Genomic DNA, 23,944 nt, shown 5'->3' with positions numbered 1-23,944 from the left:
ATGTATGAACGAACAACAACAATGACAAGTCAAATCGACGCATTAATAAATATGAAATCGAACATACACGTATCCATATGTGCATACATACATACATACGTTCATACAAGCATACAAACAATTGCAATGGAGCTACGAAACATGCATTTGGACTCTGGACATTACTTACCACATTGCAAATGACGCATACTCTTCATACGGTACTTGTAGACAAGTGTGAGTATGCGTAGCGTAGGGGAAGAAAAGTACGCAGAGTTGATTAAAGAGCCGCTGTTTGCCGAAGCCAGAATCAAATTGGAGCGAACTTTGGCAAACGAGCAGAAATTTCGTGAGCTAAATCGTTTGTTATGGCAGTGGCGCAATCGACAGCAAAACGATGGTGATTTCAAGGCGCAAAGTTCTTGTTTATTGTTTGCAATTATTCCACAGCTAAGCTCAACTAACCCTTGAGTCATCAACGACGCCGATAACTGCAAAATTGATTGAGGTGAGCAAATAGATGCGAAGGTGGGCTAATTGGCTGGAGAAGAAAGCTTGCGATGAAGCTAGAATCAATAAACGATAGCAAAAACAACAATCGTGGTGAACTACAAAACGAACGCAATATTTTGTTGATAAATACATCACGATCGACAGCATCGCTCTAGCTGTTGCTGTTGCTACGAGTATTTCCGTCGCTTTTGGTACTTCGATTGTGGGCATATACATGCATGCATGCAATCACATATTTTAATTGCATCTGTGTGAGTGCACTGATAACAGCCACTTGGTAAATATTCGACGATAATGTTGCTCATTATTAATAAAGATTTTTTCGACGACGACTAAGAAAGTCGAGTGAAATATGAAATGGAAAATAAATACATATTAAGCGTAAATAAATACATGACGAAAATATTTCATTTGTTAAATGCAGATAAGCACTTGCTTGCATAGTGATCGACACAAACGTCTATACCTTAACGTCAGGCTTGCTGCTGGCTGCTCTATCACTATTCTATCAGCAATACTCGTAATTTAGGCGTTCAACGCTTCTGGTACCGGCGACAATCAACAGCAGCGGCGATCACTATGAATGCTAAGCGCGCTTGACGTTTGGCTTTGGCGACGGCGGCCTGCGATGCGTCGACGTCGAACGTCGAACGTCGATCGTTGATCGTCTTTCAACATTAATCAAAGCGAGCCGAACTTGCAAGGCTCCAAAACAGCAACGCCAAATTCAGTTGAACTAAATGTTTTGTCGGATATGGAAGTAAATTTTCATACTTCTACAAAATTAAACGTTAAAATTCAAAATCGAATTTGAACTGCATACATACATATATACAAGCGTAGTGAAAAAGAAAAGTTAGAAATAGAGCGCATAAGAAATTCTGAGACAAAACAAGTATCATATTTACAATAACAGGTGATTATCTTGCACGCTTGAAATTCACAACGACACGCATGCACGGCAAAGTGATCCTCAAGTGATCGTCGTAAACAAATTATTTACCTTTAAATGCACGCGGCTCCACCACTTTAACTGTGCTGCAATTTTGTTAATAATTTTTTTAGTTAATTCTAGACAGGTTTACGAAGATTGAAGTTTACTCTACTGTGCGTGTACTATTAAATTCTTATAAAAAAAAAAAATAAAAAAACAAACACCGCAGCATCGTTGGCAGATTGTGCAAATTTTAAAATTTCTAATTTCGCAGTAATCAACTATCCACCAAAAGTACAACATGTCCAACGTTAACAGCGAAGAAGCGTTCAATATACGCGTGGATTACTTGAGTCCCGAAACAGTGGAGATCGCGAAAAACGAGCTGCGCGAAACGCCCGAGGTTAAGGAGGCTGCAATTAAGGAATTGCGCGAACTTTTACATGCTGCCGAAGATATTAACTACAAGGACGATGATGAATTCCTGGTGATATTTTTGCGCGCTTGCCACTTCTATCCACAAAGTGCGCTCGAAAAGGTAGGTCAGGCCGAAAAAGGTTGACGACAATAGTTTATGTGAAGAGAGAAATAACAAAAGTAAAAACGAATCACAAAATAAATACGTAATATTAGGTGCAGTGAAATATGCTGAATGTTTTCTGCTAAATCTCACGACGCACATTGAAAAGTCCGTGCAAAGTGGGAGAGATGGCGAGACTTGCGCATATGGAGGTTAGGTTTAGTAAATAGCATCTCTTGCAAGAACACACAGCAAGTTTCTGCCAGATCGGTCTATTCTTGTATGTATTTGGCATTTGTTTGAATCGAGGATGGCGGGTAATTTTCAAAAAATCCTTTTCCATACGACAACGCACCAACTCACGCCCCAGCAGTTTCGGTCGTAAAATTAATGGAAATAAGATTCCAATTCGTTATCCCTCCTATTCCCCGACTTGGCTCACTCGAATTCCTCAGACTACTACATATTTGCTCCTCAAAATGACTGGCGGGAGAAAGATTTTATTCAAACGAGTAGGTGATTGCAGAAATTACTGGCTATTTTTCAGACTTCGACAAATCCTATTATTCGGAAGGGATCAACAACTTAGCACAGCGTTGGTCGAAGTGTACAAGTATAAGCCTAAAAGGGGGAGACTATGTCGCAAAATAAAGAAGGGTTTACGCTAAACACTTAAGTGGTTTTTATTTTTGCCCGGACTTTTCAAACGATCCTCGTACATATACAACAGCGTATAAAATAACAATTACAATTATTGGACTTTTGTATATAATAACGGTATTAGAATTTTACTGTTATAAATATTCATATATTCATATTCATTTATCAATGCATAGAATATTTAATTCACTTCTCTCACCTTAGATTTTTTGTATTTGAATCAAACATTTAAAAGAACTCTCGCAGAAGCCACGGATGGCTTCATTTGGTATTTTACATATTCCAAATTTTCAACAACTTTTTTTGAAGCTATCAAGAGTTATGTTGATTAAGGTCGCAAGTTAGCAGCATCTCGTTAGCATAGTCCCATATCGACCGCCGTAGTCGAATGGGTTGTTGCGTGACTACCATTCATGCCCAGCGATTCGAACATGGAAACAACGAAAGATAAGAAAAGTTTTTTCCTATAGCAGTCTGCCATGAAAAAGTTCTTCATAAAAAGCCATCTGCCTTTCGGAGTCTACTTAAAACTGTTTGAGGTCCCTCCATTTGTGAAAAAACAATAAGACACTCCAAATAAAGGGTTTAAGCACCAGTTGCTACATTGGAATGGATTTAAATCTGAAGAAGGCAGAGGTAATTCTTCCGCTGACTGCAAATTGGAAAATGTTGGCGACACTAATTTTGCACAATTCAAGTTTTGTGTGCAGGAGTAGAATCTCGTTGGAAACCTAATAGCCTATTTCAAAACACATCCATTGCGTGAGGTTTCAAATGATCTATTATATGTTTTTTAGATGATATTCTGCATTCAGTTTGACATCTTTAAAAAAAAAAAAAAAAATAATTGGCGCGCACACTTCTGTTAGGTGTTTGGCCGGGCTCCTTCGCCTATTTGTGGTGTGCGTCTTGATGTTGTTCCACAAATGGAGGGACCTACAGTTTCAAGCCGACTCCGAACGGCAGATATTTTTATGAGGAGCTTTTTCATTGCAGAAATACACTCGGAGGTTTGCCATTGCCTGCCGAGGGGCGACCGCTATTAGAAAAATGTTTTTATTAAGTTTACTTTCACCGAGATTCGAACCAACGACCTCTCTGTGAATTCCGAATGGTAATCACGCACCAACCCATTCGGCTACGGCGGCAGTTTGACATCTTTACCTTTAATAAAAAGAAGTGGAAGTGTACCAGTTTAGCAAATTTCGGCCTATGCCATCACTGAAGAAACATTTTGGAATTGTTCTACACTTTTTTCAATTCTACGGTTGACGGACATTGTAGCTGCATACACCCGATCAATATTTTGAGGGTTATGACGTTGCTGTAATAAAAGTATCTTTGCGTGAGAAAATGTTATTTCCGGTTCTGCGTGCCTCCTTAGTAGCATTTTGCATATTTTCCTTTTTTTGGAAGAGATAAACATTTTGCTCGTGGAAGAAGGACGTACGGGGAAGAGAGAGAGGTTTTTATTTCCCGTACTGTGGGCACGCTTTGGCTTCTTATTCGTATTATGAAACCTAAAGAAGTAAACGTCAAAACCAAGGAATGTTGCCGAAAACAAATTTGCCCGTGTGACCACTAATAAAACATTAAAAGAGAATTTCTCGTGTCTCACAATTCTTCATTCTTCTTCACAATTTCAAAAGTTGTCTTGCTTTGCAAATTCAGTTCCAAAAGAAGCTGACTTTCAAACACCAAATTAAATGTTAGTACTTAGCAAGAAGTAGGCAATGTAACGGGATCAAGAAAATTGCATGAGAAAGTGCTTCTGAAGAAGGAAGCAAAGTTCCCACGACAATCAGTTCTATGTTACCGGAACGACCCAAATTTATATCCGGCCAAGGACTTTAACTCCAGCAGCATTTCTCATACCCACTTACATGGGGAATGTTTATGCTGCTACAACAACAATAATGAAGCAAAGTGTTTTTTTGTAAGGCTGTTATTATTCAACTCTGTTTTGTATAACCAGTTGTGTGTTCCAGCTTTCCAAAATAAAGATGAAAAAAGCGAATATTCGATGTACTCTTCAGTAGTCGAGTCGTACCGCTACAACTACGATGAAAGGCCGAAGCAGACGGCCAAAGAAATTGTTCTGATTGCTGAATGCAAAATCAAAGCAAATCAATGCAAATATCAATGATTCCATTCTAGTGTTCCAATGGTCGTGAATTTTGATAAAAGCATAGAGTTCGACGAGTCGGGATGGCATGTGAAAACATCCCAGAAATTGTATTGTAAATTAGGCGGAAAACTATTTTGAAGCATTTGCATAAGAATAATTATAATTATATTAACCTTTAATAACAATCATAATAAACCTTGCAATGGCCCACCTCATCAACCCAAACCAACACTAGTGGCGCAGTCCACATGCCACTAGGCCAAAAACAGCGGGAGTTTAGACGTCGAGATTCTAAACTGTTAAGCTACAGAAAAATGCAACAACTGAATTAAAAACTAAAGATAAATCATTTATGCAGAGAGAATAGTATAATCAGCGAAATAAAGAGACGAAATTTAGCTAACTTTTTACTTCACCTAATATTATAAAGGTTTTATAAAAAAGAAAGAAAAAAAAAGCAGAAGCAGAGGCAAAGTATAAAAAAGCCCAAACTTAAAATATGCAAATTGTAGTGCCCGATATATAAATATATAATAGTAAATAAATACTAAACATGGCTCATGTGCATACATACTAAATAGTTCTCGCACACTAAGGTGCCGATAACTTGAAAAATGTAAGACAGAAGCAAACAAAATAATGCAAAACTTCAAGTTTCTTGCTGATATTCTTTGTTTTTTCTTTGCAAGGCAACTGAATATTTTTACTACACCATACATACATATATACATATATACACTACAAGTGTAGTGTATAGGCACGTAAATACAGTGGCCTAAAGAAGCGTGCATCAAAGACTAAATATTGGTTTGAGAATTGCCCATAATTTCATTGGTTACCATAAATACTTATTGACTTATCTTTCAAGTAGGGTAAATTTTTTCTTCGCTTTTGTCGTTAGTGGAATTATTTTGGTTCATAATTGGGAAAAATCCATAAAAACATATATTTACATGCAATAGTAGGTGATTCTCAAAAATTGCGCTTAAAAATAATCACAAGAATTTTGAAATATCCCAGTTGAAAATTTTGCAGTCAACTACTACACATTAATCCCATTAAGTATATGGAAGTATCGAATGGGCACCTCGTCTTCGCTGGCTGCTCAAAATACCTCCGAATCGCGGATGGTAGATGGAGAGACCAGACGACATGCAAAATTAGCATAACGTCATGGCCTACCTACAGCCTGAAACAATCGTCGACATTAATAAGCATGAAGCGACGGGACGCCTGGAGACTAACGGCAGTCATAACTGTCTTTTGCTCTGTGGGAGAACAAGCAGGCTAAATGGGCATCCCTCACAACACTTACTGTCACAGTTGCAAACAACCGGAGAAAAAGGAAACAATCTCCCATTTCCTCTGCGAATGCCCTGCCCTATGGAAGAACAGAATGTTAACCCTGGGCCAACCGCTGTTCGAGAGTCTCGAACAACTGTCTGGCTTAGACTTCAACAACCTAATAAGGTTCTTAAGCCGCACAGACCTGATATAGACATGATGTAAATAACATTAAACAACTTGGTAACAATAATGTGGCAACAAAATGGTGCGAAAGTGCTAGTTGGATTCTGGAGGAATCACCACTTCAACCTACCAACCATGTGCAAGTATGGAATAGTCACCTCGTCTTCGCTGGACGTGGTTCAAACAGTCGGTCAAATTTTGCTGATGAGGGTCACGAATGTTAGCCCCCAGCTCACCGGAAGTGATTGGCTTGTTAGCGTAGACTAAAGACTAAAGATTTGACTTTTTTTCTATTTAAGAAAAAAATCATAATGCATATTACATCGCTCCTAGTCGATACGTAGGGTGCGGAAACAAATGTTCTCCCGATTTCTGTCAGCCGCTATGTGTCTGATTTGGTTTCAGGTGGTAGTGGAAGGAATCTCGTGGAAGAATGTGCACATCAAATTTTGACATGGGCAACCTCTACGTCGACTCCCTTGCAGATTCCATTGTCCAATCCAATTCCATTTTCGTCTTTTTCTTTCAGAATTAATTGGGCAGCTTTTAATAAGCAGAAGAAGGCCCATACTGGAGATTGTTCTCGGCCTAAAGAGGCGGCATATAATTATGAGGCATTTGTTGGCAAACTTTTGAAGACGTCGACTTATGTGGTCAGACACAAGCAAGGTCTCAGAACCATATAGGAAGACCGATTTTACACGATACACTAGACAGGGCTAGTTTACTGGGGCTCCAACTTCCCCGAGAGTCCCGCGTAATATTGGCACAACTGCGTTCTGGATATTGTGGCAGGTTAAACGCCTACTTATCCAGAATCGACCCCGACATACTAAACATATGTCCGGCATGTGAAGGCATTCCGCACGACACTTACCATTTTTTCGCATGCCCCATCAAACCCACTCATCTAACACCCCTCTCCCTCTGGACTCAACCTGTCGAAACAGCAAGTTTCCTGGGCCTACCGTTAGATGAGCTAGACGACGGGTGATTACACTACACTGACAGGGCAAAATTACTGCTAGAACAACAGCAACAACCGATTTTACACTGGTATTGAAGATTTTAAGTTTTATTTGTAGTGACAGGGTGGGAGATCGCCACTAAACTTATGAAACGCTGTTCGTGCTTTACAAATAAGAGCAGCCACATCTGAAGCTGCGCCACCATCTTTTGTGATTTGGCTACCGAGGTAACAAAACTCATCCACATTTTCGAGAATGATGGCGTTTTCGTTGGTAGTAAGTTCAAGAGGAGATTTGTTTGTTGTGTGTATTCTCATGGGTTTAGTTTTTGTGAAGTTTTATTTTAAGACCAACTGCGCGTGCATTCTTTTCTATATACAGTTGGCGAAGTTATCCAGTGGCGTCTGCTAATGTGTGAGTCACAACGCAGATGTCGTCAACGTAATCTACGTGACTAAGTTACCTCCATTGGAGTCCTTCTGGAACGGCTGGAGCATTTGTGAGTTTTATGATGCCATCAAGGACTATTATAAACAAAAGCGGCGAAAATAGGCAGCTCTATCGAACGGCTTTGTTTATGGTAAATTTGCTGCTGAGTTTTCCTTTGAAGCGTCCACTTAGCTTTGCAATACTAGACAAGGCTTTGATAATGTCGATGATTTTGTCAGCAATCCCGCAGCTTTGCAATGAATATAGCATACGGAGAGATGGAGTCAAAGGCTTGAGGTAGTCCCAAAAAAAGTAATCGAATCTTGTCAAGTCGTATCATCGCCTTGCCCAGTTGATGAATGCTCGTCATGAGATGATCCAGTCGTAAAATGTCTCATTCAAAAGCATCGTCTTATTGGAACCACAGCTCGGATGCATCATTATGAGCTCTGGCTGCAGAAAATCGAGTAACATCGTGGCATATCGAAGATCATTGACGATAAGGGTGTCTCCTTACTCATTTTGCCACACCATAAACCGCACTATACAGACAATCTTTGTGAACGTAAAATTTGCTTGTTAAGCCAGAAATGGTTCCCATTGGAGAAGATGATTTCTTGGCCATAATTCCGATTTGTGTATTTGCAACTTAGCCGAGGTTTCATTAATATAAATATTCAATAATAACCACACGTTTGACAAGCGTAAAGATGCTTTCCATTTCAATTCAACCGGGCTATTCGGGTCATGTTCTTCGATTTCGTTGTAACTCAAATATGTTGCTTTCTGGTCAAAATAATGAGACACGTATTTTTTTGTTCGCCCGAAAAAAAATTTTTTCAAGAGTTATTGGCAATTTTGTTTTTCGGCTCAAAATCGATTTTTTTTAATTACATAAGAATTTTTTTTTTAATGCCCATAACTTAGTCAAAAATGAACCGATTTTAATAATTGTGGGTTCAAAATGATCGTCATTACTTACAGGAGCGACTTAATGTAGAAACAATTGCAAAAAAGTAGTTGAAATTTTTTTATTTAGCAAAAAAGAAAAAAAAAGAGATTTTTTCGAAATTCAATATTTCAAAAAGTGTATTTTTTTTTTATAACTTTTTCCAAATCAAGAGGACACCTCAAACTTCAATTGAGCTGAATGCCCAGTAGCTAAAATGAGTTATTTTTGAGTAATGAATTTTTGAGTAAAAAACCTGTTTCGCACTTTTTGTTTTTTGCTAAATAAAAAATTTTCAACTACTTTTTTGCAACTGTTTCTACACGAAGTCGCTCGTGTAAGTAATGACGATCATTTTGAACCCAGAATTATTAAAATCGGTTCATTTTTGACTAAGTTATGGGCATTTAAAAAAAAATTTTTCTTATATAATATAATTAAAAAACATCGATTTTGAGCTGAAAAACAAAATTGCCGATAACTCTTGAAAAAAATTTTTTTCGGGCGAACAAAAAAATACGTGTCTCATTATTTTGACCAGAGAGCAACATATTTGAGTTACATCGAAATCGCATCTAAAACGTTTGATGATGATGAAATGACAAACCCTCTCAAATATTTTGACTGCTGAATGTCATTGGTAACTTTGACAGCTGCAGAAACGCAGCATTTAGTATTGATACTTTTTCCAAATGCCAAACCATACTCGACAGAAATGTCAACACAGTTTGTCGTTCTCAGCTGTCAAGCCATAGTCACCGATATCCATAGTTCTCATGCGGTTAAAAAGCACCCGATAGTTAGATAAAAAAAGGTGACTTTTCCAGCGCTGTCGCCATTCAAAAGCGAGTATTTAAAAGTAACTAAATACTTCAACTATTTTAAAGTATCAATGCCAAGTAGTTCCATTCACTATAGAATTTCCTACTGGTACTGAGCAAGAAATTTCTCTGGCAGAAAGTGAAGTTGAAATTATGAAGCCCAATGTTGCCTGAGATTTTGGCCATCGAAAAGTTTTGTTCGCATTGGATACCATAATTTGATAGTCGCGCAAAAAAGGCTCCAGGCGATTGGTGCAAAAAAGTTAAGCGCAGCCAATGCAAATGTATCGATTTTCATGGAAAATACTAAGAAAATTTGCTTGTAAAGATTTCATTATAAAGTTTTATTTTTACTTCTATTCCTATCCCAAAACTTAAATAGAATCGCTTGTATTCTCAAGCCGTTTTCCTGTACCCAACTGGAGCGGGAATCACTGAACAGAACTGCGATATTTATTGTTCCGATTTTTGCTTTATTATTGATTTCATAAAATTAAAATTATATTTCTGCCTATAGACGATTTTATTCTATTTTTCCCCCATTCATTGCCTTGCCGAACTATTGCGCGATAAGCTGGAGCGTTTAAAAAAAACTAAAATAATAAAAAAAACCTTCCTGATTAAGTGTCCTACTTACGTAAGTGTCTGCATGCAAAAATACATACATCCATACATATTTCCATGCGGACACACTACATATTTATTGCTAACAACAGATAGATCAGAGAGCAGCTTTTGACCTCAATTTTAAACAAAAAAACAATTGATTTATTAATATGCGAATATATTTAGTGATAATTTCAAACATAGTACGTACATAAGTACATACTTGCAAAGGGTCTTTCAAAAGACGCGCATAGATGTTGTTTCAAAATAAAACATGAATTAATCAGGTTTCATTATTTTTATTCAAAATACGGCACTTAAAAATTATATGTGAAAAATTGCATCCTTTAAATGTCATGAGTATGTCTAAACGCTGTCATACGAGAATTCAAATTTTCGAAGAGGTTTTTAAATTCAGCAATCTCGATCAGAATGTTGCATTTCAGCTCTGGAAGTGTTGTTTTCTTAAATACATAGACTTTATATTGTACTCTGTGGGCAAAAAGTAAGGTGAATTTGGTTGTAAAATGAAAAATCTTTATTTATTCTTGTAAATCAATTTCATCCCATTTAAAATAATCCCCTCTTGATGAAATACACGATTTTTCTAATCCCCGAAACATGCCAAATAGTCCATTTCCGGTATAGCCATCAGCACCTTCTTCGATTCTGCTTTTATCTCCTCAATCGACTCGAAATGCGTTCCCCGGAGTGGTCTCTTGAGTTTTGGGAATAGCCAGAAGTCACACGGAGCCAAATCAGGCGAATACGGTGGTTGCGAGACGATATGCGTGGAATTTTTGGCGAAATGGTCACGAAGAACCAGTGCAGTGTGAGACGGTGCATTATCGTGATGCAAAAACCAAGAGTTGTTGGCCCATAATTCTGGTCTTTTTAGACGAATTGCTTCACGTAAACGACGCATAACGCTCAAATAATATTCCTTATTAACAGTTTGGCCAGGTGGAAGGAATTCATAGTGCACCACACCACGAAAATCGAAAAAAACTGTCATCATGACCTTTATTTTTGAACGACTTTGACGTGCTCTTTTCGGTCTGGCCTCGCCTTTAGCACGATATTCGCTTGATTGGTCGGTTGTTTCAGGGTCGTAAGCATAAATCCAAGTCTCATCTCCCGTAATGATGCATTTGGACTTGTCCTGATAGTCTGAAAGTATTGTTTCACACACATCAACGCGACGACTTTTTTCCAAGAAATTGAGATTTTTCGGTACCAAACGAGATTTGACTTTTCGTAGGTACAAATGGTCTTTTCAAATGGTTTTCACAGATCCTTCTGATATTCCGATCATATCAGTAATCCGACGATTTTTGAGCACTAACTCCTTCACTTTATTGACGTGTTGGTCATCTGTTGACGTCGATGGTCGTCCGGAGCGCTCCAAGTCATCAACACGTTCTCGACCCTCTTTGAAGTCTTTGTACCACTTATAAACATTTTTCTGCGACATGGTCGAATCACCAAATGCCTTCTGCAACATGCTAAACGTTTCCGCAGTCGAAATTTCATTCCGCAAACAAAATTTGATGGCACTTCTCTGCTCAATCAAATCAGACATTGTAAAAATCGAAAAATTCACTCTTGGTCGTTTGGTAAACACAAGCGTAAATATATTACTCATAATGACATTCACATGAAAGTTGGTCCAGATGTTATTAACAGTGCTGCCAACTCATGAAAAAAATAACTAGAGCGAAATTTTAATCCCGCGAAGTTTGACAAATAAATTCACCTTACTTTTTGCCCATAGTAGTATATATAATTGGCACTGCGCTCTACCGAATGGTAGTCACGCACCAACCCATTCAGTTACGGCGGCCGCCGTAGACCTTAAATTTCATAGACTTTACTTTTCAAAAAAACTTCAGTCTGGTCAATCCTTTTTCTAGCCTCGACAGCACCGGTTTCTTGAAAATTTGTCACCTCCCTTTGAATTGTCGACTCATTCCAATACCAAAAAAATCACGAATTTCGCGAAATGCTGTTCTTAAAGATCGGTCATTGTCTTAATAAGTTTCAATAAATTTAATTCGCTGTTCTATCGTGTAAAAATAGACATCCCTCTACTTGGCAAATGTGAAAGATGAAAGACCCTTTATAATAAACACCTACGTTTTCAATATACTATTAAAGTATTATATATAACTACAATCTTATATAAATATACTTTCATTAGAGCATTTCATTCAAAGTAGTTTGAAATTGTCTCAAATTGAATATTTCTTTCTTATTATTCATTGCAGTTTTTTAATATAAATAATGTGGTGGGTTAGCAAAACTTTTTAATCTTCGAACACATCTTGTTGTTAAGCAATGCTCCCAGTTTATAGACTCTACAATCTATATTTAATGAGATCGTTTTAAGTGTAAGTTGTTCAGAGTACTTAGCGGGTGTTCATTTTTGATAGAGTAAAACTGATTATTTATTTTTTATTTTAGAGTACATGATATTTACAAGCAAAATTCTTATGACCAGAATCGTATGAGTAACTTCTTAAAAGTTGACTTAGAGTAAGAAAACTCAAAGTCTAAGGAAGAAGAATAAGCATTGAATTTAGCTAGCGTCCTCCAAAATGAGCATTCATGCCATACACAGTTTTTCAACTTTCGGTACATTTCACAAAAGCTTTGACAACCTACACCTTAAAAACTATAAGTTTCCCAGAAAAAATCTCCAATCTCATGAAATATGTTTTTTTCAGTTGGGTCTTTTTAATCGGCCCCTCAGAAAGTATATTCGACTGACGTTGAATTTGAATTTATCCACTTTCACAAGTCGTTGCTTAAGATGGGCCAAATCTTTTGCCTTGTGAAACATACAACAAAGGATTTACTCCGTTTATTTGCAAACTTCAACCAAAGGATGAACCTTCTCGGGCTCATACCAGCAATGCAAAATTTTGATAGGTATCGAAAGAACATCAGTAAACAACTTCACCCTCTTCCGATTTGGCCCGATCTCGAAATGCTTTGCCGAAAAGTGATACACGCAAACTTCTTCGCCGGTTTCAATGAAGTGCCGAACGATTTTATCCAATCTTTTCTTCGCATTTTGTTTTTTAAAACATGAATAAACTTAGTGCCCCCTTTTGCCCACGTTTTATGGCACAACAAAAACAATACAGGTGGTACGATTGAAGTATCACGTAATTTTCTTTCAACGATTTGCGATACGTTCACGGATATGACGATTCGAGCCCGGTTTTAGCGTCGAGATATTCATAGAAGTTGTGCAAATAGTTCATAGTTCAGTATATCCACTTATTTTCGAAGCTTTTCAAATAAAGTTTGCCTAGGTTAAGTTAAGTTAAATGGTTGGCCGTAAGAGGGCCCAGTTGGACGAGATATCAAACGCGTATCGGAAAAAGTGAAGGAAGATGAGGTAGGAGAGGAAAGGAGGGATAGAGATTTACAGTTATTAAAAAAAACAAGGAAAATTGAGCAGTGACTAATCAGGGTTGTGTTAACCGCTTCATGGTACTGATAATATTCATCAAGTGGTTAATATCTAGGCACCGCAAAGAAGTAAGAATCAAGATACCTAATGCTGCACTTCACCCACTCTTCCCTTGAGGAATATGAATGCCGAATGTTCCACTCGGACCAAGCGAGAATGTACATTGATCCAAAAACGGTCGTTTAAGTTTTGAACATCTGAGCTCCTTCACTTTTTGTTATGCATCTTTTAATTGTTCCACAAATGGATGAATTTACTGTTTTATGACGCGTCCGGACACGCAGATGATTTTTAATTAGAAACATTTTCCATTTTTTATTGTTGTTGTTGTTGAAACAGCATAGATATTCCCCATACATATTCGGTGCATGCTGCTGGAGTGACAATCCTTGACCGAATATAAATCCGGCTCATTCCGGTAACGTAGAACCGAGTGGATTATATGTATGTATGTATGTATTTGTATGAAGAGCGTCACCTTGGCAACGCAGAAGTCACCGCAACGCACGCATGTAAATTAAAATATCAACAGAGGCAATGTAAATGCACTCCTGCCTATTTGACCCGAGATTTTTTTTATATTAATTAGCACCGAAAATGTTTGTTTCTGCTAAGCTCAACTTGGGACTAAGACCTCGACTTTACCGCATAAAAGCTATCAAAAAACGATGATCTGTGAACGATAAAAATAAAATTCAGCGCATACAAATAGGCGACCTTAGTGAAACACCTATTAGTGTACTAAACTGCCGCTGACCCACTAACTAGCCAGCTAACTGACCCCACTTTGTCCCTTTATCTGCTTCGCAAGGAAAGCAAGGCTGTCAATGAAGTTGAGTCAAAGCACTCTTCAAGAGTCACAACCATCAAGTGGAAATAGCGATCATATACAATATACAAGGGTGGCTAAAAAAGTCAAGCGAAATAAGAAATGCTCCAATCGGCAAAAGAACATTATTTTCGGCGCCCATTTTGCGAATAACTTTTTCATATGCACAACAGAATTCACTGATTCCAAGAGTATTTCTGTCATGAAAAGCTCCTCATAAAAAATCAACTGCCGTTCAAAGGCGGCAAGAAAACTGTAGGTCACTCCATTCGTGGAGCAACATCAAAACATGCAATAAGAGGAGAAGCTTGGCCAAACACCTAATAGAAGCCATTTATTTTCTTACTTAAATTCGTTCATATAATTGATTTTAAACGCGTGCAAAAGTTTACAAATTTAATTGATACTAATAAAAGTTCAGATTAGATTAAGATTACAATAAACACAAACATTTTGTTTTTTATGTGTCACGTTCACGGATGTGATTAGAATCGCTGGTGATGATGATAAGAGTCGCTGGTGAAAGGTCTCCGCAAGTCCCACGCTGTGTGAATCCCACGACAGTCGGTTCTACGTTACCGGCACGGCCCGGATTTGCATCCGGCCAAGGGCTATCACTCTAGCAGCATTCTGCAAATATGTATGGGGAATGTCTATGCTGTTACAACAACAAAAATAACAACAACAACAGTAATCACAATATTTTTAAAATTTTACAATAACAACAACAACAGCAATCACAATATTTTTCAAATTTTCTTTTTTTTGTAATGGAAGTTTTTCGCACAAAAAATGATTTTTGATGAGCAAAGGAAATTAAATTGTTTGCATTTTTGCGAAATGCTTTAAATAGAAGTCACAATAAATAAAAAAAAATGCTATTTGCCAACCAAAATGTATGATTTGAGATCATTATCTTAAATTTAAACTGGAACTCTGCCAGTGTGGAACTTAGGGCCACAACGAATTTCTGCCATTCGGGTCTGTTTTGCGCCCATCTCTTAACCTCATTCCAGCTAAGCTGCGTGGCGCGGGTTTCTGACTCCAGTAGTCGCCTCCAGGTGCTTGCAGGGCTTCCACGCCTGCGGCTTCCTTGGGGGTTCCAAGGTTCCAGTCAATGGCGGCTCTTGTTAAGTCACAATTTCGTCTGCGAAGAACTTGGCCAATCCAGCCCAATTTCCACTTTCGGATCTCTAATTTGTGATTTGAGGTGGCACCATGGTACTGAAAATTGTGAGAGATTTGTTGATACACCCTCGTATTACATCAGCTGAAGTTATGTGCATATGTCTACTTATGCAACCTGCGATATTGAAAATTGTAGCAATAACGGTTTGTATGGTTCAGATAGAGTTTATGACACATTATGAAGAATTATTAGTTTACGATGTGCGGGTAGTACCTCAGAGTTGGCTGAAGTGTACTCAAGCAAAGCAATTAACATTGACCATTGACCATTGACCACACACCTCACATCTGGTCAGTGCGCGCGTACCATAAATGTTTTGATAACATTTTTATTTTTTTGTTTTTGGGAAATTATTTTTGGGCCATTAATTGCCAACTTCTTTGCCGACGCTTAATTGACGGTAGTTTTTAGAAACGTTAAGCATTTATTGCTGTCCCAATGAGTTTTAAAAACTTTATTATTTCAATACCAGCGTGCATAGTTAGTTAAATTTGCATGAGTGAGTGTGCGTATGTTTCCACACACTACTTAGTCATTAGAGTTAACTTCACGTCTGCGCGGAAGTCAGCTTGTATACGTCATTTTTGTGTCATTCTTGAGCAAGGTCTCGATTCGTGCGCTTTGTTGCTCGCTTACTTGCTCGAATACTGCCGCTCGTACGCGTTTAGGTGAAACGTGACATACATATGTATGTATGTGCGTGGTTATAATATTCTACGTTCCACCGCTGATCACTGCCTAATCTGTATGTATGCAGCGCATATCAGCAGTGCTGTCACTAAAGTTGGCCAGTTGCCTTGCCTTTGACAAGGCAATCCACCAGGTAAACAAGGTAAATACTCATATTGGCAACGCAGTGGCTGGTGTAGTCAAAGAAGCGTACGAGTAATTACTAGTACATACAGACACAGAACTGTGGAAATGACCGAAGGTAATGGCTAAAAATTTAAACTCGATCATTTTGACTTGGAATTATTCGCACTTTTTCTTTTGAAGACTCTAAACAACTTACTAGTGGTGCCGTAGCCATAACGCCATATCCGTAACCATAACCATAGCTGCAACATTGCAGCATTTATGGTCATGCCGTAACCATAAACAGCTGATTGAAGTAGAATGAATGACAACATTTCCATTTTGTCATAAAAACACGAGCAATTTGCCACTAAGTCAATTAATTTTTCTAAAAATTTAAACTCGATCATTTTGACTTGGAATTATTCGCACTTTTTCTTTTGAAGACTCTAAACAACTTACTAGTGGTGCCGTAGCCATAACGCCATATCCGTAACCATAACCATAGCTGCAACATTGCAGCATTTATGGTCATGCCGTAACCATAAACAGCTGATTGAAGTAGAATGAATGACAACATTTCCATTTTGTCATAAAAACACGAGCAATTTGCCACTAAGTCAATTAATTTTTCTTCGTTTATTTGTCAAAATCAAATTTTTATCGCAAATGTCAAACCAAATGTAAAGAATTTCACAGTTGCTTACGGTTATGGGGAAAAACCAAAATTCAATATATATTCCAGGTGTATAAGCTTAAATCCGCTGTTTTTTAGTAAAAAAAAACCCTTTTTTTTATAGAAAGCAAAAAAATAATTTATTCAAAGTATTTGCCCTCGCTAGCTATACATTTTTCCCATCTCTCGGGCAATTTGTGTATACCACGCCAAAAGAATTCTTCATCTTTCGAGGCGAACCACTCGTCAAGCCATTTCCGGACGTCTTCGTACGAATCGAAGTGCTGTTCGGCGAGCGCGTGACCCATCGATGAAAACAGATGATAGTCCGAAGGGGCCAGGTCTGGTGAATAAGCGGAATGAGGTAGCACCTCCCAATTGATTGTCTCCAAGTAGTTTTGGACCATTCTTGACGTGTGCGATGGGGCGTTGTCGTGGAGGAAAATCAGCTTCTCATGTCTTTGTTCATAACGAGGCCTTTTTTCACGCAAAGCACGGCGCAATTTGATGAGTTGTTGGTGGTAGCGATAAGAATTAACAGTTTCACCAGGTTTCAACAGCTCATAGTAAACGACACCCTGCTGATCCCACCAAACGCACAGCATCGTCTTGCGTCCAAAGCGATTAGGTCTTGATGAAGAAGTTGATGGTTGGCCGGGATCGACCCATGATTTTTTTCGTTTAGGATTCTCAAAGTATATCCACTTTCCATAGCTAGTCACCACAAGATGCAGGAACGACTTTCTTTTATGCCTAGCCAGCAAGATTTCGCATGTGTTTTGGCGTCGCTCCATCTGTCTATCGTTCAATTCATGGGGTACCCATTTTCCGACTTTTTGGACCTTTCCCATGGCACGTAAACGCATGGAAATGGCTGATTGAGTGACACCTAACTGCTCGGCAAGCATTTTTTGCGATTGGGTATCGTCCTCATCCAAAAGAGCCTGCAATTCATGGTCCTCAACTTTTCTGGGCCGATTTTCACGCTTCTTGTCACTCAAGTCAAAATGGCCGTCTTTGAACCGACGAAACCAGTCTCTGCAAGTTGTTTCCGATAATGCACTGTCACCATAGGCCTCCACAAGCATTCGATGCGATTCGGCAGCCGATTTCTTCAAATTAAAGCAAAAAAGTAGAGCTTCCCGCATATGCTCTTTTTTTGGCACAAAATTAGACACGATTACGCAAGGAAAAAAGTGTGTTGCTGTATGAAATCACTGATGATGTGCAGTGATTGATGTAAACAGGTGTCGAACCCATGCAAAAAAAAATATGGCATTTCTATGGTAACTTGATATGCTCACTAACGCCATCTACGAGCAATCAGCGGATTTAAGCTTATACACCTGGTACAGCTCCGATTATGGTTATGGTATGGTTACGGCATTATGGTGCGGCACCTATAATCGTTTTCAGTGATGCCCATATGTTAAAATTATTGGTGACGTGCAAGTGAGACAACGCTTTATTTAACTCCTACTGGGCTCTTTCGTACTCATACAAGGCTGTAGCTACTGCACAAGTCCGAGCTTCGGCTGGAGATTCATTAACTTGCAATTTTTAAACATTAGCAGCTCGAGTTTCGAAACTTCCTCTGCCCGGCAATAATTAAAAGCAAAAGCGTTTCTTTTTTTTACGAGGAGGAAGCACCGTCAACCTCACCCCGTCAGTGTGAGAGTTTAAGCCGAACTGAATCTGCCACCGTCAAAGTACTGCAGCTCAACTTGGTACTACCGTTTAGTATTTCGTCGGGAGATGGTTTGAGCACTAGACTCAAAGGTCTGTTTCTGACCTGATGCAATACGTCGCAAGTAGTATCAGCCACCCAACTAGTTATCATCCACTGTTTAAATCATTTGATGAGAGAACCGCCCCTGTCGTCTCAGTACTCCCCCAACCGCCATATATCTGTTCATACCACAGAAAAGTAAGTTTCTGTGTCGTAGGTATGCCTGCATTTTCGCATTTTCGTGTTTGTTGGCTTACACGCTTTCTTGGTGGCCACGCCTTCGCCTTGCCTTCTCCCTGTACCGGTGTTGTTGCATTATTTCGGCAGCCCCATGCGGTACGTCACTCCATGTGTCGTTGCTCTTCAGCATCAGTGGCACTAAATTCTCGAGCGTGACGCTACTGCGTGTTTTTCTAAGTCTTCTGAAACGGGGACAGACGAAAAGCACGTGTTCCGCTTCTTCGTCGATACCTGGCTCGCACTGCTCACAGTATGGAGCCTTTTCATGCCCAAAGCAATGAAGTTATGCTTTAAAACATTCATGACCATTAAGGATTTGGGTAAGGTAGTAATCAGCTTGCCCGTGCTTTCTTTCAAGCCATTCTTCCACTCTGGGGATGAGGGAGTGACGAGTGTTAGAGGAGTGGGGTGAGAGTGAGCATGCAAAGAGGTGGTCAGTGTCATACGACATACCTTCAAATGCCCGATATATTTATTTTTATTAATTTCGTTTTCTGTGCCCAATTTTTCTATCTCCATCAAAGAAGCTTAGAACAAAATATGAAACGTTGCTTATAAATCACATAGGCAGACAGACGTGTGTATTATGCCAGACCGCCTATTTACTCTCATTTATAAACTCTTAACCAAATATATAAGTAATTCATATTCCCTTTCCAGATGCGCACCACAGCCGCATTTCGCAAAGATAACGCCGCTCTCGTCCATGGTCTGCTTATCGACCAGCTAAAGGATAAATTCATTGAGTTCGGTCTTGTGAATGTCTTAAAGAATTGCGATCAGCTAGGCCGCCGTGTATTGATCGTGAATTGTGGCGAAATGTGGGATACCAGTAAGGTACCATCCGATGACGTCTTCCGCATGTTGTATATGGTTCACATTGCCGCACAACTGGAACCTGAAACACAAGTGCGCGGTGTTGTTTGCATAATGGACTTTGATGGTCTGTCAATGAAGCAGGTGAAAGCGTTGTCGCCAAGTTTCTCGAAACGTCTGCTCACCTTCATCCAGGATGCGATGCCTTTACGCATGAAGGAAGTGCATTTTGTCAAGCAACCATTCATCTTTAAAATGGTGTGGGCGCTCTTCAAGCCTTTCGTACGCGAGAAGCTCAATAAGAGGGTAAGTGGGAGATAATAATTTACAACTACACAATATTTTACTAAAGACAACTACACTTAATAAGTGCCATAATAATAAGTTGATAAGTTTTGTCTATATACAGTGAACTCTCTCTTAAGCGGGCAGCTAAGAGACTGAAAAATAAGGGAGGTGACCGCTTATGAGAAAAGTATAAAAAGTTAATAGTTATGGGTGGGTTATCCATTCAGGAGAAAAGTTTTTTTTTAAATCTTAGGGATTTGCGGTATGTACTGAAAAAATTATCCGCTTAAGAAAGCTAGGAGAGAGTAGACTGTACATATATTTTTTAAAATTAGTTTTAATTTTTTTTTTTATAAAAATATTTTTCCTTCCATAACTAAAAACCATGTAAGCCCATGTTTCAAACTTTGTTCAAAATTTTTAAAAATTCATTAAATTTTTATCAAAGTTTTATATTTTTATTCAGTATTTTTAGAAAACTTTTGGGTACACAGTTTAATAGTCTATTTAATTCTAGTATAATAAAGTGCAAGTATGAAATGGCTCGAAATGGATTAATATGGTCTTTGTCAAGAAATGAACTATATTTTTATAAAAAAATAACTTAATTGAAATTAAAAAATAAATAGTCAACATTTGTCGCTAATTTTGCAACGGGTTATCTGTAACAAATGTGTAATACAAGGTGGCACAAAATGAATCATCCCATTTTGTTGTTTGCTAAATTTTTTTTTAATAAAAACAAAATTATTTTGAGTGATGGAAGTATTTATTTTGGCCTTGACCGCTCCACTGATTGTCTGTTTGTATACTGCAGGCGTTCACAGCAGCTGGTTCACAAATGTCAAATATGATTGGTGTGCGACATCATTTGCGAAAATGAAAATCTTCCGACAAGGTGATTAATTTTGCGCCACCTTAGACACTTACAAGAATATTTTGATTTAATGGGTTAATTCTTCTTTAAAGGTAAATTTGGATTTAATTTTACTTGTGAACTGGGAAATTTTTTTTAATTATCGAATTTTCGAACTAAAGGGTGGGCCATATAGCGTTTGCTTTTTGAACCACCTATTTTTTTAAGAATGGTAACACAAATAACATTTCAAATGTGTTCATAATTTACTTAAAGACTGAACAAAATTGGGAAATATTGAAAACCTATTTCCAAAGTGGTGAGTCTTCTTCTTCTTTTCTGATTTTCACATCGGTGGCTACGTCAAAAAGCAAAATTGTCGGATTTGGGACTCAGAAAATCCACACGTTATTGTAGAGAAGCAAATGCATCCACAACGAGTTACTGTTTGGTGCGGTTTTTGGTCTGGCGGCATCATCGGGCCATTTTTTTCGAAAATGAGCGAGGAGCCGCGGTTACAGTAAATGGCAAGCGTTGCCGTGACATGCTCAACGAGTTGTTTCCAAAAATTGAAGAGGATGACATGGATGACATTTGGTTTCAACAGGTCGGTGTAACTTGTCACACTGCCAAACTTACACTCGAACTTTTGGCTACCGTTTTTGAAAACCGAATAATCAGCCGAAATTCCGATATCAATTGGCCGCCTCGGAGCTGTGATTTAAGCCCGTTGGACTATTTTTTGTGGGGAGTCGTTAAGGACAAATGCTATGCGAACCATCCAGAGACAATTGATGCTTTAAAACACGAAATCGAAGTTGCCATTCATGAAATTGGAGCCCACACAATCGAAAATGTGCTTAAAAATTGGGTTGATCGAATGGCCTACTGTAAAGCCAGTCGTGGCAGTCATTTGAACGATATTATTTTTCATTCATAAATGACAATGTTCTATCTTCAAAATAAAAAAAAAGTTTGAAAAAATATTGATTAGTTTTTTTTTATAGCCGATTCAAAAAGCAAATTTTACATGGCCCTCCCTATATAAAAGTAACGCTTTTAAACGTAGACATTTCACTTTTTTTAAACTTTTCAGTTTACGGGTAAAAAAATATTTCTTTTAATATTTTAGCTGGTGACTTGGCTTCTATTAATATAAAACAATTCCTTTCCAATTCATTGTCAAACAACCCTTTTTAATCAGAAACTGTTGAATGAAGAATCTTCACTATTATAAGCAAACAGTCGTTTGGAAATCAGTAGAAAAAAAGGTATAGATAAGCAAAAAAAAATACCAGTCTAACGGTTAGACGCGATAGAAGTGAAACCTTCCGTAAAACAAACTGAGAGAGAATGAGACGAAGGCAGCATTAGGAGCGGGATAATTATAGGTTCATTATAATATTGCTATAAAGTTCATATTTTATTTTCTTCATTTTATTGTTATTCATCCTCAATGTTTTCAATTTCAACAAATGATACGAGTGGCTTATGATAGCTAAAATATGATACAAATGCTTTGGTTTCGATGTTGTTAACATATCTTTGAAATACCGTGTCAATTGTTGTTTTTTTCTGTCGATATTCACGACACTTTTCTGCATTATTTTTCGGCATAATTGCGGTAAATATTTAAAAATGAAAATATTTACGAATATAAAAATACGGACGCAATACAGCACACGCGGTTGCTATTATGAGCGTCGTAGCGCGTATATTACACAGACATACTAACATACACACAAACATTCGTAGGACGCTTGGTTTGAATTTTTTTTTTATACAAATGTATGTATGCTATACTATGGCCTAGCCTATGTACGTACATACATATTTGTGTTCTGAACTTCCAGCAAAACAATGCTTATTAATATACACATATGCATCTACATACAACCGCACACACAGGCCACTCACTTTATTCCTGTAAATGCGTATGTCGTCCAAAGCTAAAATTCTATGCCTAGCGACTACAAGAACAAAATGCATTAATAGGCGCAGGCGTAGCGGCCATCATCCTAGTTGACATAGCGCTGAACAGTCGCGGCGGCGCCGAACAGTTTCAACTATTGTACTGTGCAACAAAAACTCATCATCAAAAAATTGATTTATAAATTCGAGCTCATAGTTCTAAGAGCAAGTACTTTCATTTATAAAACGAGCCGCCCATATGCTAATTTTCTCGACAATTCGAAAATAGTCAATATTGGAATATTTCGCGTAGAATTATTTGCCAATATTCAATTTTTGTCAAGTCGAGTACCCGCGGCTCCGTAAATATGTTTGCACCCATATATGTATGTAAATATATGTTTCTAAATGCTCGACAACCGCACCTGCCTGTTCAAGGTTACTGTACATTAGGCCGGGTCGATTTGTGGGAAGGTAAAAAAATCGCCCATTGCTCTGTGAAAATCATATTCTAGGGATCAGAATAAGAAATTTTGCCGAAGGAACCATACCTCTAAAACGATTTCTGATGCCCCCCAATATGGGTCGAACTTTTTAGTTTCTTTTCTATAACTCACATTCATTCATTTACAAATGTTCTGACTAAATAAATTTCTTAAGAGAAAAAATAGATAATATTATAAATAAATAAAAATAAAGAAAAAACATAGCCATTTAGCTGATTTTTTCATGTAAAGGCCAAAAATGGTGATATTTTGAAATTGGGGGACATCAGAATTCGTTTTAGAGGTATGGTTCCTTCGGCAAAGTTTCTTATTTTGATCCCTAGAATACGATTTTCATAGAGCAATGAGCGATTTTTAAATCGACCCGCCCTACTGTACATGCAATGCTGTGCCTATGAATGCGCGCTGGATTTCTTGAGAAATTTTACCGTATGTTTTGCTGTGGCGAGGCACATATGTACATACACACAACATATATACATATGTATATCCGCATATATACATACATATATAAATTCACAAATTTAAATTTGCTTATGCCATCCTTCTGTGTGCCTGGTAATGAAGCATTTTCTATACATACATATATATACGTATATCTTTTTTCTTCTTCTTTTTGGTGTCGCTTTTTCGTTTCACTTTTTCTCAAAT

The 23,944-nt window shown here is 38.0% G+C and overlaps 1 protein-coding gene across 1 annotated transcript in view; it reads left to right on the top strand.

The window, feature by feature from the left end:
* Window positions 1-1,206: 1,206 nt before the first annotated feature.
* LOC129249325 (clavesin-1) overlaps window positions 1,207-23,944 on the top strand; it is a 31,868-nt gene continuing 9,130 nt past the window's right edge. The window contains exons 1-3 of the mRNA XM_054889080.1: window positions 1,207-1,408; window positions 1,701-1,964; window positions 19,577-20,038. Coding sequence (XP_054745055.1) covers window positions 1,728-1,964; window positions 19,577-20,038 — 699 coding nt within the window. The 5' untranslated portion in view covers window positions 1,207-1,408; window positions 1,701-1,727. The remainder of the gene's footprint in view (window positions 1,409-1,700; window positions 1,965-19,576; window positions 20,039-23,944) is intronic.

Source organism: Anastrepha obliqua, chromosome 5 (assembly GCF_027943255.1).
Source record: "Anastrepha obliqua isolate idAnaObli1 chromosome 5, idAnaObli1_1.0, whole genome shotgun sequence".
Classification (NCBI taxonomy): domain Eukaryota; kingdom Metazoa; phylum Arthropoda; class Insecta; order Diptera; family Tephritidae; genus Anastrepha; species Anastrepha obliqua.
This window is presented reverse-complemented; position numbering and strand designations above follow the sequence as displayed.